Below are 18,011 nucleotides of genomic sequence, written 5' to 3' on the forward strand. Positions count from 1 at the left end.
ATAATGAGAAAACAGATGTAATGATGAACATACATGATTAGTAGCACTAGAGTTTATGATCCATATGAATTTAGAAAAACTCGAGAGAGATACCTGTCAGGTTTGCTTGTGAAGTGGTACTACTTGAATCAAGCAAACTGAGAAGTTGGTTGTATTGTTTTGTGGAGAAAATAGGAGAATTGGAGTCTGTAGCAACCGAATTGGCTTGAGCATGCTGTGGGGGGGATAACCGTGCAGTTTGTAACATGTACCAATATGATGTCCAATGCGGTTATAGTAATTGCAGAATGGACAAGCGCGGGTGGGCTCTGGTTGCCCTATATCTGAGGGCGCGCGTGCTCGAGGCTGTTGTGAACCAGTGTTGTGCTGCGGAGGTTTAGACGGGCCTGATTTCGAAGAAGAAGCCCAGTTGATCTTTTGAAAGTGGGTACTCAGGGCAGCAACATCTGGAGCAGAAGGAAGAGAGAGTGCATGAATCTCTTGTTGCTTCTCTTCTTGTCTGATTAAAGAATAAATTTTGGATATACGAGGAAAATGATCCATTAAGAGAATTTGACTATGAATGGATTGAAAATGAGCATATAGGCCTTGCATGAATTTCATATAACGATCGTCTTCAATCTCTTTGACAAAAATAGATGCATGACCACAAATACAAGCAGACATTATAGACAAAGAACTTAATTCATCCCATAAAGATTTAAGCAAAGTGAAGTAAACAGATACCGGACGATTGTCTTGTTTGAGAAAAGTGACGGAATCCTTCAGTTGAAAGACCTTAGGTGCATTAGTTTGTGAAAAGCGGTCACCTAGATCTTTCTAGATTTCGGATGCAGAGTCGGCATAGAGGATGCTTCCACGGATATCTGGAGTAATAGAATTGAGAATCCATGAAGCAACCACTTGGATTTTTCTTTGGGACTAGTGGGAGGGGTGACAGAGCCATCGACAAAACCAAACTTATTCTTTGCTTGAAGGGCTCTAGAGATGATAGATCGTAACCAAGTCGGATAATTGTCACCGGATAGAGACAAGAATAGCCGTGGGACTATCTGAGTGGTGTACAAAGAAAGGATCATCGGAACTTGGAGGAGAGTCATTATTGGTGTTTGAGGCATCGCCCATTGAGAATTGAGAGGAGGCGGAAGCTTAGAGTGGTTAGGGTTAGGGTTTTGATCGAAATTAGGCTGATACCATGATAAATTAGAAAGAGAGATTTGAGAATATTTACTTGATTGATTTCTAATGAGATTACAATGGTTTATATAGAGATTACAAATTCCTAAAATAGGAACAAACACAAACGGTGCGAGTCTGTACAAACACAAACGGTGGATTTCTAAACAGGATGCGAGGTGCAGGCACGCTCCAATTGTATTTGAATAGAGCGCGTGCGCGGTGTTCACTCTGACATGCAGAACAACTTCTAATAGTTACCGATACTATTATATTTTGGAGGGTGTGTATGCAAAATCCACTATATTTACGACATATTTTGTGGAAACCTGCTCCCCTGTAGCATATTAGTTATGACCTACACTTTCATGCGTTATAATCACCCTCTTTATATGCACAAGACTCTCCCTTTCCCTATTCTTTTTATGTTCTTTGCTTTTTTTTTCTTTTGCCGATATCATTTCATTCTATATGTTACTTTTTCCTTAGGTAAAGAAACCGTTAACATGATATAAAGCAGCTATATATGAATTACAAAAAGAAGACTGCGAAGACTGCTACCGAAAAATATCTTCACTATATTTTGGTTTATAGGGGAAAAAAGTTACTATAGATTATGTTTTGGTTTGTCGATTCTTACAGAGGAAAGATGTTTGCAATGTAGGTTATACAAAATATTAGTTCATTTAGCATTTTAACGGTGGTATCTTCAAATAATGTTACTAAAAGTCTGATCTGAGTTACTACTGACTCTTTCTTTTACTCTCATTATTTCTTTTTCCCATGACTTCAAATTTCAAACCATTGTTTTGAGATTGCTTAGGAACTTACGCCTGGATCGGAGTAGAATCTGAACTGCTAAAATATAACCTCTACCAACTGGCCTAAATATATTAGAGGAGTAGATAGTCTTTGTTGGTAAAGTACAAGGAGTAGAGAAAATCCTAACTATTATTGCTACAAGCCTAATTTATTATTAAGCACAATTGCTACAAGCCAATATCGAATTGAATGTGCTTCCACTGCCTACGGATTTACAAGCATTGTTGGACTTGCATTTAACACATCCAACCATCCAACTAGTCACTGAAGCACATGATGTTTTCAATAACAGATAGAGCATATTTTAAGATTCTTGCATGTGGTTGTTCATGTTACTTACACACATATGGTCCTTTTAATTATGGATGGGCATCTGATCTTTCTACTCCATAGTCAAATGAAATGATCTTACGTGAATTCTGAACGAATGTAGTATGTAGTAAAAGAATGTTCAGTCTTCAAGATCAACTCAAGTAAAATGTTAGGTTCTCTGTTTAAACTCTAGAGAGCTGAATTTGAGGGCTTGGTTCAAATAATGGAACTACACAACTAGTTGTGCGCTAATAACAGGAATGTGTTTTTCCCCTGTTCCTACAAGTGCTTGAATTGTCGGGAAAGTATCACATTATCGGAAAAAAAAGTCGGGAAAGTATCTTCATTTGTTTCTAATTTGTTCACTTTATATAATAATGCTACCATGGAAATACTTTTCTAGCAGAGAGAAATCAACCTTACCAGTGATTCATAGGGAAGGAACGGTTATGGCTATGCACTAATGCAGCTTCAGCCATATATATTGTGACTGCACGCATTTTGCTTCATGGATTCAGTTAGGGCTTGTGTGACATATAAATACGGAGCAGTTCACCAGTTTTTTTTTATTGGTAAGTCTATTTTAAATGAGATTAGTAACTCTTTGATACTGGGGGTTCGAGCCCGGACCTCTGGTATCATCACCCAAAAGTATTTGCCGACCTTGCTAGTCGGCACCTGCAATTCGCCAGTTCCTATTGTGAAACGTTTTTACTGCATTGAAGTATTGAACTCGAGGATGCCTCAAAATAATTGTATTATCTTTGTATTTAAGGAGTAACGATCACTTTTAGTCTTTTATCAGTTGATTACTGAAACAGGATTTACATTTTGGTCAAAATAGTGTGAACATTGTCAAGAGAGTGTGAACATTCTACGTTCAGCAAACCGATTAGTACATGACTACTTCTATGTGTGATACTGCGATGCCACAAAATGTATAGGATTACTTCGCATTCAAGAGCTTAAACAAAAAACTGAAGTACACCCTTAAATTTAATTTGATTACTTTGTATGATCTGAGTCTAGTGTTTACACAACCACAACATAAGAAATCAACTTCATCCACCCTAAATGTCACTCTTGAACAACCATGTGGTTCTACAGGTGAAACATCAGCCTTAGATAGTAAGGTATACTTTGTGGCTGTCAGTTCCGTTGGGGGCTATATTTACAAAAGATACAAATCGATATTATTCTCCCTCTTTTGTACCATTTCCAATGCCAGTATATTGTCTTTTTTACTTTAAACTTATTTGTAAAAAAACATACAACCTTCTTGGTATAAAGTCTAAAACCTGCAGAAACAAATCTATTTGTGTGACCTAATGGGCAATAAAGCTTTATGTAGGGTGTTTTCATAGGGTTTAAGGACTTTTGCTACCACTCGTGCATCTTTTTCAGGCAAAGGACCTCCCAAAGGGCAAAAAGAAGATACAAGGACAACAATTTCTTCAAGGTTAGGCTTTTAAGAACAACATCAATAATTAGATTAGCAAAGCATGGTTCAAACTTAGAAAAATATAATAATAATATTTCTAGTACTTTTATTAGCTTTAAGGGATTAGAGTTTATTGCTTTGCTAATAACTACAAATAAGCTAATAAAGTGTAAACTAAGTTAACATTAGACTAACTAATTATGAACTTGTTTTAGTTAAATGAAATTACAGACTAGTGAATATAATCGATTGGTGAGTTGATAGGTCTAAAGATTCCCTTTCATGAGGTTAACATTTAAGGGGCAGACAAGTTCTGAAGCAAATTTTAATCCTCTTTTTATGCATATAGGCTACTGCCTCAGGTAATGCACATAGCTGCCTAGATCGAAAAAATTGAGCATCTAGGGTTGCTAGTAAGTAAAATACGTACAGTTATAGTAGGTGTTTGATGCAAACGTTAAATATGAAGCTAGATCATAACAGTGCTGAGTATGTCGCCTAATATTTTCATGACTTTGTCAGTTGTTTGATTCAACTTTTACTTTATTTTTAGTTTGTGGCATTGGCAAAAAATGGTATGGGTCTTGGGCCAACACAGGTTTATGAGCTTGCTCTGTTTCATCTTAGTAAAATGGTTTTGAAACTCTTTTGCAGATAAACAAGCCAAACATAATCCATTTCTTTCCAGAACAGTTTTTTCATCTGTTCCAAAAATTCAAGAAAACTAGTCATAATGTCATGTGCTTCTGTTCTGTTGAGGAAGTATAAGCATATAAAAAGCCTAGGATCATAGTCACTCCTTACTAATCTTAGTTGGATGCTCCAAATTTAAAATGGTCTCATAGCATTCTTTAAAGTATTTGACCCAACGGTCCACTTGCTCCACGTCGTCCAATAGAATTACTCCACATGTTTGGTTCAAATTATTGTTACACATAAAAAAGCGGGATGAGGTTACACTATGTAATTAACCCTCCCCTTAATTATGATTCTTACAGGTTAAACATAATAGTAAGGAAGTTATGGGGGATCATAAAACCTTATCTTAGACTCGAAGATCGTTAAATGTAGGCAAGTCTAGCAAAATTAACCGAATAATTCTATTAATAAGCTCATTTATAATTTAATGATCCTCAGATCCTCTGCTTTCGCGATCATTATTGACATTGAAAAAATGTGTAATAAGTTCATTTTATCTAATGATCACCACTAATCCAGTGTCAAATGTTTTACAGTGAGGGCGCTCTTTCCTATTTTCGATTTCTAATATCGTTGAATCTAACAGACAGTACATTCAACTCCCTGTAACCTTCCAAGAGTAAATAAAAGCTGAGCCAGATGACAAGAATCTTGTAAGCCAAGCTGACAAAATCTTCAAAGATTTCAATAATAAATACTAAAAATTTATAGCTATTTTTTTTTTTTTTTTTTTTTTTTTTTGAAAAGTTAGACAAAATCCATAAATAAAGGGCAAAAGAAAGATAGAGTGAAGCCCTTCATCAGACCTGTCTCTGCCTTCAAAAACAAACCACTCTCTCTCACTCCCATACTCAAAAACACAACCCTGAAATAGAGGAAAAACTGAGCTGAAAGAGAAGCTAAACAAAAAATGTATACACCTCATTTCCTCATCAAATTCTCTTTTCTTTCTTAAAAACTGAAACTTTAACTTGACACTCTCATTTCTCTACTAGTTGAACACTTTAACACTTAAAACTAAGAAAGAAACACAGAGATATAGAAGAAACATTTGTTTGGGTGTTGTTTAGATCTCTTGTTTGTTGTTATACCATTGTTTGAATTCACTTGTAAGTTGAAAAAATGAGTAAAGAAGAGTTTTTGAAGATCCAGGTATGATTCTTTACTTGTTTCTTACTCAATGTGTTTCAAGTACTTTTCTTTTTTCAAATTTAAGCTTGGGGTCTTTACTTTTTCTTTGTTTTGTTGAATTAGAACTTAGTTTGATTTTTGTTTTCACTATGCAGACTTGTGTTCTTAAAGTGAATATACACTGTGATGGATGTAAACAGAAGGTGAAGAAACTTCTGCAGAAAATTGAAGGTAAGGCCATTTTTTTTTTTTAATGTTTTGATAGATCTTTAGTGGGATTTTTTAAGGAGTTTGTTTGATTTGAGGTGGTGTTTTGATGTAGGTGTGTATACAACCACCATTGATGCAGAGCAAGGGAAGGTGACAGTTTCAGGTAATGTAGACCCAAATAAACTGATTAAGAAGCTTGTCAAAGCTGGGAAACATGCAGAGATGTGGGGAGCTCAAAAGGCTTCAAACAACAACCAAAACCAGCTCAACAATCAGTTCAAGAACATGCAAATTCAGAATGGCAAAGGTGGAAAGGACAACAAGTCTGAAAAAGGTGGAAAAGACCAACAACAAAAGGGTGGTCAACAACAACAACAGCAGCAGCAGCAGCAGCAGCAGATGCAGCACCAGCAACAACTACAGCAGCAACAGCAATTTCTTCAACAACAGTTACAACAGATGAAAGGGGCCAAAGATCTGAAAGATCTAAAGCTACCTCAATTCAAAGATAAAAAATCTGTGAAGTTTGCCTTGCCTGATGATGATGATATGAGTGATGACTATGATGATGATGACTTTGATGATGAAGAGTATGACGATGATGAATTTGATGAGGTTTTTGGAGGGGCACATCAGCCTCAAAACAAGATGAAACCACCGCCCATGATGGGAAATGGTCATGGTCCTCAAATGCCTAATGGTATGATGAATATGAATGGTATGATGATGAATGGTAATCATCCTCAACTCATGAATCCTCAAATGGTCCAAATGTTGAATGCTCAAAAGGCCGCACAAGCAGCTGCTGCCGCACAAGCTGCTGCTGCTGCCGCTAATGCTGGAAATGGTAAAAAAGTGGAGATGTGCAAGTACAAGTCAAGGGTGGAAATAATGATGGGAAGAATAGCAATGGGGGAAAGAAGGGTGGTGGAGGAAATAATAATGTTGGGAATCCTAATCAAAATGGCGGTGGTGGTAAAAATGGAGGCAAAAATGATGGTAAAAATGGTAACAATGGTGGTGGTGGAAACATCAAGGCTCCTAGTAATGGTGGGGGTGGCAATAATAATGCCGCAAACGGGGGAAAGAAGGGCGGTGGAAAGAATGAAGGGGGTCATGGTAACAATATACACCCTGGGTTTCATGAAATTGATGTTACCCGAGGTGGTGTCGGTAATGGTGCTGGTGGTAATATGGCGCAAATGGCTCAACAAATTAGGAACATGCAAATGAGTGGTCAGATGGGTGGTATGCCCATGGGTAACATTCCAGCTGTACAAGGTTTACCTGCACCGGCAATGAATGCCAGTACAGGTGGTGGTGGGTACTTTCAAGGTGCTGGACCTGAGGTCATGGCCGGAAACCAATATCAACAACAACAATACTTAGCGGCGCTAATGAATCAACAGCGTGCTAATGGGAATGAAAGGTTCCAACCAATGATGTATGCCCGGCCTCCAGCGGCGGTGAACTATTACCCACCAATGCCCCCACCTACGAATGACCCCTACACACATTTCTTTAGTGATGAGAACACTAATAGCTGCAATGTCATGTGAATTGACTCTATATGCCTTTTGTGTTTTCCTTTAGTTTGTCGGGTTTCTGATCATGGTGGTGGTGGTGGAAAAATGGTACTTGTTCTGGGGACCGTGAACTTGAAGAAGAGAAGAGAATCTTATTGCAGATTATACATGGAAATTGGCCGTGTTTTAGTTATATTTTCTTTCTCTTAGTTGGAATTAGAATTTTAATTATCATGTATAACTATATAGCAAGTATTTATAGATAGATGAGCTCTTATGACTATATAAGATGCAAGAGAGATGTAAGAGAAAAGGGGGGGATCGAACCAGAGAGGTTGTGGCTTCTTAATGAGATATGTTAATATGTGTTTATAAGTTATTGGAAATTAATAAGAAACAGATAGCTATAGGCAGCAAAGCCTGTAGTCCAAAGTTATCTTCCTATCGTCTAATGTTCTATTTTAATATTTAAATATTTTCGACCCTAGCACACTCTTTTGCTTCATTGAGTAAGTGATGGCAACAAGTGCATATTATTGAGATGGTAGGCTAAAAGCTCTGACCATCACCATCGCCATCACCCTGCGTCCCTGCTTATTTGTTTAAAATCTTCATGTGCATACTGGATATTTCTTGCAAATGCCAATTTAAAAATTGATACTAAATACCACGTCTGCAATGCACTCTTCTTAATTAGTTGTTGCCTATGCAATTCTTTAGATGAGATCTTCAACGGAAAGTGTTTCGCTGATTGAATGTCAAATTGTCAATATATGTAACGTATTCAGGAGATAGCGTCATATTTTCACAAATAATTAGTTTGACTCTAATAAAGGAAACTACGGAAACGAAATGCGTCAATCGCAATATAGTGGTGAAAGTCTTCGTAAGTTAAGAGGGCTATTAGGATTGTTTCGATATGACGAATAACGACATCAATCCAAAACATAAAAACTCCAATCTTACTGTTGACTCAACGTCAAGTTCCTACAATAATATGAATCCAATAATTCTATGATTGAGACATATATCATTTTTTTTTTAAATTTCTTTTGGTAAAGGCATGTCATTTCTGCAGTTGATGGTTTACCGGTTTTAAAGTTTTGTGACATTGCTGTTAGATTTGGATCTATGCTTGAGCAGTTGAGCTTGAGTGCTTGACATTCATAGAAGAGGATAGCAGCCAAAAACTCAAAATGCAATAGCACGGTTATAACCTATGGAGGTAATGTTTCAGAGCACTTTTTGCACACCCATTAGTGTTACAAATAAGCCGATTAAATCAATTTTCTCAATGGAGAACTCATCTAACTACTTTAAAGAGAAAGGTTCGGTAAGCAGTAGTTATTTTCGATTATATCCCTACTGAATTTCGATTATTACGGTCATATTAGAAATGAGATTTGTAATAACACACATGCGAAGGAGTAAAACTGTCCATTTGTACAGTAAAATTCAAACGCTTCTTTTTTAATTTATCACACTGCCCCCTCAATACGCCACGTGCCAGTTAACTAGTGTAATTAATGAATTGATATTTGGACGACCATCCTGGTTTAAACCGGGATTTTAGTTGAACCCATGGACGTTAGCTAAGTTTACATGAGTAGTTAGGAGATCTCAGTACTTAGCATGTTAGCAGAGTCAGTATCATTTTCTTTAGAAAACTCGAATTTTAAGATGACGGTAGGACTCTGTCGATACGATGTATATTCCGTTAAAATCTGAAATATTGAATTTCCAATATGATGAATATCTAGTACCCTACATTCCTACCATTGAAAGATGATAGTCAAAAGTAAATCTGAGAAAAGCAGTTAAGGTCGTCTACTGGACCCACCATGGGAAAACCATGATAAACATGACCAATAGTGTGGGTGGGGCCTTATGATAATGTGTGGGGTCCTTCTCCATCAAGATTCCATCATGATTTAAGGGTGGTATATAACTTATCTCGTGACTTCAATTGACCACTTGGCTTCTAAATTTCTAATAAGCAAAACAACTTCGTCAACACAACCTAACAAACCTTGAAAAGATAACACCTGGAACATGTGGACTAGGACACTTGTCTGATGTATTAACCAAACGGTTTTGACTCTACCTTTGGTGAGCAATCAAGCAAATAGTTTATGTTAGACATTAATCTTTACGACTTTGGTTATGACAATATGACATCATCATGATTTCAGAATAAGATGGCCAGTAGCTACAGCCGTAGCAATGCAGGCATGTAGCTTTCTCTGGTGAAGTTGGACTTGTTTAATTGAAATGGAACGATGGTGCTCATCAAATAAAATCGTCAGTGAAGAACTGAAGAAGGGGTTCTAAAGCCTCTTCCCTAGTGTAGCCAATTTAGGTAAATAAAAGTACATTCAAGTCTACTATATGAGGATGAACAGGTAGAATGATAGATAGGGGAATCGAGATACCGACGGTTTACTTTGATACGGTGAAAAATAAAACCAAAAATCTAAACCGACAGATTTATGCGCAACAAGGGTGTTTATAAAGTAGAGTACTAGAGTATACTAGAACATAAAATCGATAGTAATATATTAACATTGATTTGCCATTGTCCATTTGTCCCATTGATGGTTCTAGTTTGTAATGTCATATTATCGAAAAAAAAAAAAAAAAAAGTTTGTAATGTCATAAACTCATAATTAAACATCTTGGAGTTTTATTACCCCTATTTTCTTATGTTATCTCTGAAGACGCACACCAAAAATATAAAATTTGTGACAAGTAGAGAATAAGGAATAATCACATGGGCGGTGCATAGGGATATGGGGGTGGTTCTTAGGCGAATGTGAGGGCCCACGAATACATATGAACCGAATCTTTTTTTTTAGATAACTGGGTGTACGGGCCAGTTTATGCACACCTCCACTAATTTTAGAGTTCTGGTTTTCAATCAGGTATTACCTCGCAAATGGCTATGAGGGGAATCGAACTAGTGATCACTCGAGAGCAAACCCAAGGCCGAACCAATTATCCTTTGATTATATTCTAATCCACCTAAAAGTGTGTTTCGGTTGAATATGATCGGAATACGGGTTTTCAGTTTTGGAATTTTTAGATTTTGATATGTTGTGCTGAATCCAATCTGGTCATATCCGTGTTTTTTTTTTTGATTTTTGAAAATCTTAAAAAATTGAAAAATTTGGAAATCGGATAAAAATAAAAAATTATTACAAAAATCAAATATCTTAATATTAAATCTATTTTATAATTTGTACAACAATTACTAATTCTAAGGTTTTTAGTTTGTTTATACTATATATTGATTAATGCAAGTTAATCCACTAGAGGAAAAAAATTAGAGTTATATTAAGACAATTATAATTACATTCAAATTTTAGATACATTGAGTAATTATAAATAATAATTAAGCAAAATCAGATCAGATATGCATAGATGGATTCAGATAAAAAAATTTGGAAAATTGAAATTTCATAAATCATCCCAAAGCCGATCCGAATTTAAATCAGATTTTCGGGAATTGGACTAATAATATATTGATGTCGAATCCAAAAATCGGAATTTCAGGAAAAAGTGGCACCCCTGAATCCACCCCCAAATGTACTTATTTTTTGCTATAAGTCTTAGGTCCATTCAAGGTTTGGATTGAAACCAAAATTATAGGGGTTTGCACAAAAGTTAATTTGAAGACTTTAGAAACCAAAATTATAGGGGTTTGCACAAAAGTTAATTTGAAGACTTTAGAGTATAATAAGATTGAAAGTGAGAAGAAGTGTGTTGAGAAAATGTTGAGGATGACAGCCCATGATCGTCTTCTCCTTACTCTTTCTTGGGCTTCTTAACTTGACTGAAATTTGAACCTTAATTTATAAGCTATTTGGTCTCACTTTAATCAGCTTTGCACTTTAATAAATGAAAAAAGATGATTTGTGTCTCTTTGCTTGTGACCCAAGCTTGACCCACATGTAATTAGTGGGGAACCATCGTACTTGTTTCTTGACATCCCCATATATACTGATTTCTTGACCGTCGGAATTCAAAAGTCAGCTAAATTTGACTTGTTTAATTGTTTTTTCGTACTTCGTTTCAATAATTGATGTGTGAATTCCTGTAATTCCTTTTCCATTTTTGATATTTTTTAATTACAAGGCCACGAGGAAAGTCAGAAAAGAGATCACCTCTGTTTAGAAATCAGTTGACCATAATAACTTTTATGAAAGAGTTAATGGCCTCTAACAATACTAATATGTAGTTCTTTCTGCCTTAACTAAGTGTTTCCATCATTTTTCAACCTTTGCTCGAGTCTTGATGAGAGGTTTTTTTTTACAAAAAAAACATTTTAAACCTTTTCTTTTAATTACTCTTCCTAGTTAATCATCAGTTAATCGCCTGTTTTTTTTAATCCAACAAAAGCAACAACTTGACCCCGTTTTAATATCGCGCATGAAAATGACAAATACCCGCTGAAAAAAATTGGATTGGTAGCTAAAATGTTAGTATAACGTCTGTCATTCCTTGAAAATTGCAAACATGTATCCTAAATTCCCAATGAAGTTTGGGATACATATATCCAATGATCAGTTCCATCAAAAGATTTCCTAGTACAGCATAAACATTGATGATATCTGAAGAAAATTGCTGCCCAGCAACCTGTAATTGTCTACTTGATGTTCTTTTGTCAATCAGAAACCATATGATGGTCTTACCAGTGGTACCTTTATTCACTCCTTAGACACGAAACACAAACCATCAATGAGATGGGCAGTCGATCAGCTGTTTAGGAAGTGATTGACGGTCATGATTGTTTTTCTGAGTGAAATTTTTTTCTACGTACGTTAAACATCAGATCATGATATCTCTCACTGCTGCGTACTGAGTTACAGGCATGTTGGACTAACGGATGGTCTTGGAAGTAATTTAATCAAGAAATGTGGCTCACACCCCTGCCTTCCTAACTGGTTACTCTAAACCTCCCCCATGTCAGTCCAATCCATTTAACCCCCCTATTTTTTAGGTTTTATGGAATAAACTTTCTGTTTTTGGAAAAATAATAAAATCTCGGTCTACTTCTATTTATTTTCTTTTTTACCCTTTTTCTTTTCCAGTATACAACTCATCGTTTTGGGGTTTTTATTCTCACCATTTTTAACCAACAAGGACACAAAAAACACACCGATTTCAGCTCGGAGTTGAGTTCTATTTTCAATTTTCACGAATTTATCTCTTTATTCTCACATCATTGAAGAATAAGGTTCGGCATGAGATAAATTTTCTTCTTTTAACTTTTATTTGTTTTAACCTATTTTCAATACACTTCTTTGAACTTCTGATTATCCTCTTTTCAATCTTATTCGCTATTTTAATTTTACTTTTCTATATCTTCTTCGTTAGTTTCATGCCATTAAAATTTAAATTGGTGATATTACCATGTTTTAAATGTTGAAAAAATTGCATACCTATGTAAATATAGATTTATGAATATATGACTGCTGAAAATACTGCATATATATATACCTATGTAAATATAAATTTATAGATATATGACTATGTAAAAATATATTTACATATATTTATTAATTTTTCTTTGTTGTTTTTTGCAAATGCAGACATGGATGGACTGTTCTTTTTGTTATTATCTACGAGACACAAATTATGAACGTGTTGGGACTAATGGTATAATTGGTGATTTGAAGCGTACAATTTCTAAAAAGTGGTCTGACCTTGCTCCATTGTCTATAGAACTTTCTTTTGTAAGGGATTCGAAGCATATTGTGATAAATAGTAACTCGGAGCTTCAATTTGGTTAAAGGTTTTGATACATTCTTGATAACGACATCGTCGAGAGAATTTTTTGCTTTGCGCGACGCTGGTTCTAGTTCAAAAGTCTCTTTTCGGGCTTCTTCTTGTACTTCTACAAATTTGGTTGCCATTTATCTTGCTGGAACGCCACTTGCCTATCACTGCAATGGTGAACAAGATCCGTGGGAAAAATATGAAAATGATGTCTGATCGGCGGGAGTCGTCTAGGAGTTGGAGTAATATCTTATGTCCATCTATGGAAACTTTATTCGCTAAGAGGATCGAGGTGGGGAGAAGTTGGGTGGTTCTTAAGTCAAGGGAATGTATTTTCGTGGTGCATGCTACCCATATTCACTTGGTTGACTTGAATATAAGTCACTGCTCTTGTAATTGGTAGAGAATCGAAGGATTCCATTGTGCACATGCACTGCGCTCCATTTTGGCTGATGGATTGAATGTATATACCTACTATGATAGTTTCTTCTATTTTCAGACATTCTGCGATAGTTATTCAAAAGCTATAGTACCTATGGAGAACAGTAAAATGCTTGCTAAGATATATACCAAATGTGTATAATTTACTACCTCCGAATTTGAAAAGGAAGATAAGGAAACCAGATAAGAAACGGAAGCAAAGCATGGGTGCTGCAAGAGGTAGGTAGAAGAACAAGCTCCCTTGCTATGGTCACCGCAACCTAAAAGTGGGCTCCACTCCTACAACATGCTCTGCACCGATTCAATTATCTATTCTTTGATGATTGCTCTTATATAAAAGCAAGATGTCGATGAATTTGCATTCTTCGATATAGTATTTGATGTTGCTCGTATATAAAAAACGAGATGTCGATGAATTTGTTTTTTTTTTTCTGATGTTGGATTTTATATGTTATGTTTTTTAGTTGGAGATTTTTAAAACATCTAGTCAAAAGAGGTTTTGTATTACAGTGTAATTATATTTTTACATAGTAATTTTTGGGAATGAAATTAGCCTGACACCTGACAAAATATATGTAAATGTATTTTTACATAGTCATTATATATGTAAATCTATATTTTCATAGTCACTGGAGCTATAAAAACTTAAATTTACATAGTAATTTTTGGGATTGAAAAGTTTCCGACACCTGACATAATATATGTAAATGTATTTTTACATAGTCATATATATGTAAAACTATATTTACAGTCACTAAAGCTATGAAAACTTAAATTTACAGTCACTTTTGGGATTGAAAATTTCTCGACACCTGATAAAATATATATAAATGTATTTTTACATAGTCATATATATATATATGTAAAACTATATTTACATAGTCACTAGAGCTATGAAAACTTAAATTTATATAGTAACTTGATATATGAAAATTTAAATTTAGAATAATATGTTTACAAGTATGCAATACAAATAAGAAACTATGCATGATAAATTGTTTTCACATAGCATTTCCTTGAAATTAACAAATCTAACATTTAACAGAACGAACTTGTGTAATTTTATGCGACCTGTTAAAATGTATTTTTACATAGTAGATTACTACAACTAATATCTGACATAACTGATCTATGTAAATTTAAATTTACACAGTAACTTGATTTATGAAAAGTTAAATTTTCATAGAGAAAACAGATCATAACCTATGCAAAATTATTTGTACATAATATATTTCTGAAACAAAACAAACCCAACTGTTTTACCAATTGAAAAGATAAACCAACTGAAAAGATAAAACAGATTCCTATTACATCATTTACCAACAACACATTAAGCCAAATCAGTCTTTTTACATCCAGAATTCTAACAATTGTAGTCATTACATCAAAGATTTAATAACAAATCCACCAAGAATTGATTAAACAAAAATCAACTCATCGTTTCTTGTATTCTTCTTTTAGATCTCATGTTCATTGTTGGGGATATGGTCAGCTCTAAGCCTTTTATCAAAATATGCCACAAGACTAAGCGTAGGTAATGCAGAAGCTCTAAAGGTCATGTATGACTTATTCTCGTTTGCCTTCTGTTACAATGAGAGAAAACCAATTAATAACAAAGACTATCTATGTAAAGTTTAAAATGGCATAAATGAATTAATACGCAAATTTAAAAGTGCAGAATAAAATTGCTATGCAAATTTAAGAATGCATAACTACTATATAAATCTAAGAATGTAACGTAAAACTATTACACAAATTTAAGAATACAGAGTAAAACTACCACCACACATTACATAAACATGAAAAAGCAGAGTAAAAACACTACGCAAATTTAAGAATGTAGATACAAAACTACTACGAAAATATAAAAATGCATGGTAAAACTACTACATACACAAACATAAAAATTTATAATAAACCCAAACTTGAAATTGCAAAACTATGAAAACTATAAAATACAGAGTAAAATCACTAAACAAATGTAAATTTGTATTTACAAAGTAACTCGCATATGAAAATTCATTTTTTCATACAAATTTTTAAAAATAGGATTAAAGGTTGAAGATTCTCACCAGATTTGGTTTGTTTGCCGTAGTTTTTGGAGCAGCCATCTTCTCAATTTCATCTCCATCTCTTCTAGAACTTGAAAGTTTGATTTTTTTTGTTTGGAATTTTAGTTTTTTTTGAAATTGTAGAGTTATTCAATTCATTTCTCTTTTGTTGATGATTCGTCACTTTATTTTCCTGAACTATGTGAATTTAGATTTGCATAAGAAGATATTTCAGATCTAAAAAGCTAGAAAGAAGGAAGAGATAAAATAGAAAGATTCACGGGTTCACGGATCTGTTAAGTGGGGGTTATTTTTGTCAGTTTTCTATTTTCTTAAACGCAGAGAGGTTTTGTGAGTTGTTACGATTTGAGGGGGTTTTAATGGACCGGATTTTTAACCAGAGAGATTAAACTTAGATCCTGGTAATTTAATACTCAAATCTACTTTATGCAATGTCACAGCCTTGTAGGCTTTGTTAACTTGATCATGTAGCTGGGCAATAAACCTATGGCTGTACTCTATGGCTGGCTATAGTGCTACTGTCTCATTCGTATTTGTAAAATTATGCAAGTGGAATCTGAACTAGTTAGAATAGGGGTTGGTCTTGACAGTTGAGATATGGTTTTCTAGCACCAAAATCACATCTGCTTCCTAATTCCTAAGCACAATTGCAAATCAAGTTAGAACTTTGTTATTTCAAAATTGCAAAACTTTACGTACTCTCTTTCGTTTCACTAACTTAAATGATTTATATATATAACGTGTTGGGTTGAGTGAATCAGTCAGTCATATGTTTAATGGAAGTTTTGGTCTTATTGAGTTATTGGTATTGGAATTTCACAAGTGGCTACTTAACCGTGTTACGCATCGGTGTTGTTTTAAGTTTTTGAACCTGTCACTCGCTCTAACATCTCTCGGGTAGTATGATTGTATGAATTCTAGTTCTAATCTAAAAAACAATATAAAAATATTAGGAGGGGTTGAATATAATTTCAATGTCGTAAAAGAGATTTTCTAAATTATTTTAAATAATATGAAGCTAATTCTAATTTCAATAAAGTGAAGGAGTTTTTTGTAAATTGTTTAAAAAAGAAGAAGCTGATTAGAATAATTAAGGGAGGTGGTTGTAAAATTTTAAAATAGTGTGCTTCCTAAAGACCCGGCTATCATATAGTGTATATATATATTAGAATATATATATATATATATATATATATATATATATATATATATATATATATATATATGGCCCTCATTAAGCTCTCACCAGCCCTCACTTGGTCCTCAAGCGTTTTATTGTTATTTTACATTATATTTATGCATTATACTCTAATTATCTAAGTTATATATAAAAAAAATTACTAAATTAGTTTTCAATAGGAGATAAATTAGAATACAACATAACATATGCGTTTTTTGTAATTGATTTAATAATATGTATATAAGTCATACGTAAAAGCAAATCCAACCTAACAAGTAACAACATAGTTAAGTATGAAAAATGTAGATGTTTTAAGAATATCATTTATTCCACCATCTCTATTTATTATTATTTTTTTCTAAAAGCATAACAATTAGTTTTGTATACTTAGTTAAAATTGATATACATAATCAAAGTATGATAAAAATAAATAAAAAATCACAAAAAAAAAAAAAAAAAAACTAGTCAAGTATAATTAGATCGGGCTCGACCTGGCCCTCAAAAATGAGGATCGAGGAGCGGGTTAAGGCTTGAGTTTTCATGCTTGACCCTACTCGACTCGGCCCTCAATACAAAATAGGAGCGGATTGACCCGGTTCCCAATCACGAGGGCTTTTATGGTTTGAGAGGCGGGCTAGTCCAGCCCGGCCCTTTTATCACCCCTATCTAGGGCTGATGGGGATAATCCAGTAACTGGCCCGAACCAAACCGATTAAAAAAAGGTTTCAGTTTTGGTAATTCGGTTTCGGTTTCAGTTTAGTAATGGTTTTCAATTTTGAGTTCCAATAAGATATTGGTTTGGTATGGTTTTAGTCACCGAACCGATATATACCGAACTAATAAAATAATATTTATGATTAATTTTCTAAAAAAATTATCAATTGTGTAGCTGTGGATTGGCCAGGTTTATTCACTGTAGATTGACCGTGTTCGGGCCAATGTTCATGTGATGTGATTGAATAAAACTCTCGTGTGTGGGATTTAGGGTACTACCCAAGTTTTGGCACTTTTTAAAGTGGCCGCTGGATTTGACAGGAGAGGATTTTCAGTGATTTTTGAGCACTTAGTGCATGTCTCCTTCAATCCTTCATTCAGCCAACAGACGACTATAGGAGTCCCGTCCTTTCATTTACTATTTGTTTAGTGATAGATCTAAACAAGGCTGGCTGTACGTTCTGAATAATATTGAAGTTTTGGGGTCCAGGACCTTACCTTCTTTGTCA

General features: G+C 34.5%; 1 protein-coding gene across 1 annotated transcript; it reads left to right on the forward strand.

Moving 5' to 3' along the window:
• The first annotated feature begins 5,263 nt into the window (after window positions 1-5,263).
• Window positions 5,264-7,492, forward strand: LOC147499481 (heavy metal-associated isoprenylated plant protein 32-like). Its single transcript, XM_086561252.1, is given in 4 exon segments — window positions 5,264-5,602; window positions 5,737-5,812; window positions 5,904-6,658; window positions 6,661-7,492. Coding segments are annotated over 4 exon segments (1,551 nt in total). The 5' UTR covers window positions 5,264-5,572; the 3' UTR covers window positions 7,351-7,492.
• The last annotated feature ends 10,519 nt before the right edge of the window (window positions 7,493-18,011 follow it).

This window comes from Coptis chinensis, chromosome 5, assembly GCF_015680905.1.
Source record: "Coptis chinensis isolate HL-2020 chromosome 5, ASM1568090v1, whole genome shotgun sequence".
NCBI lineage: Eukaryota > Viridiplantae > Streptophyta > Magnoliopsida > Ranunculales > Ranunculaceae > Coptis > Coptis chinensis.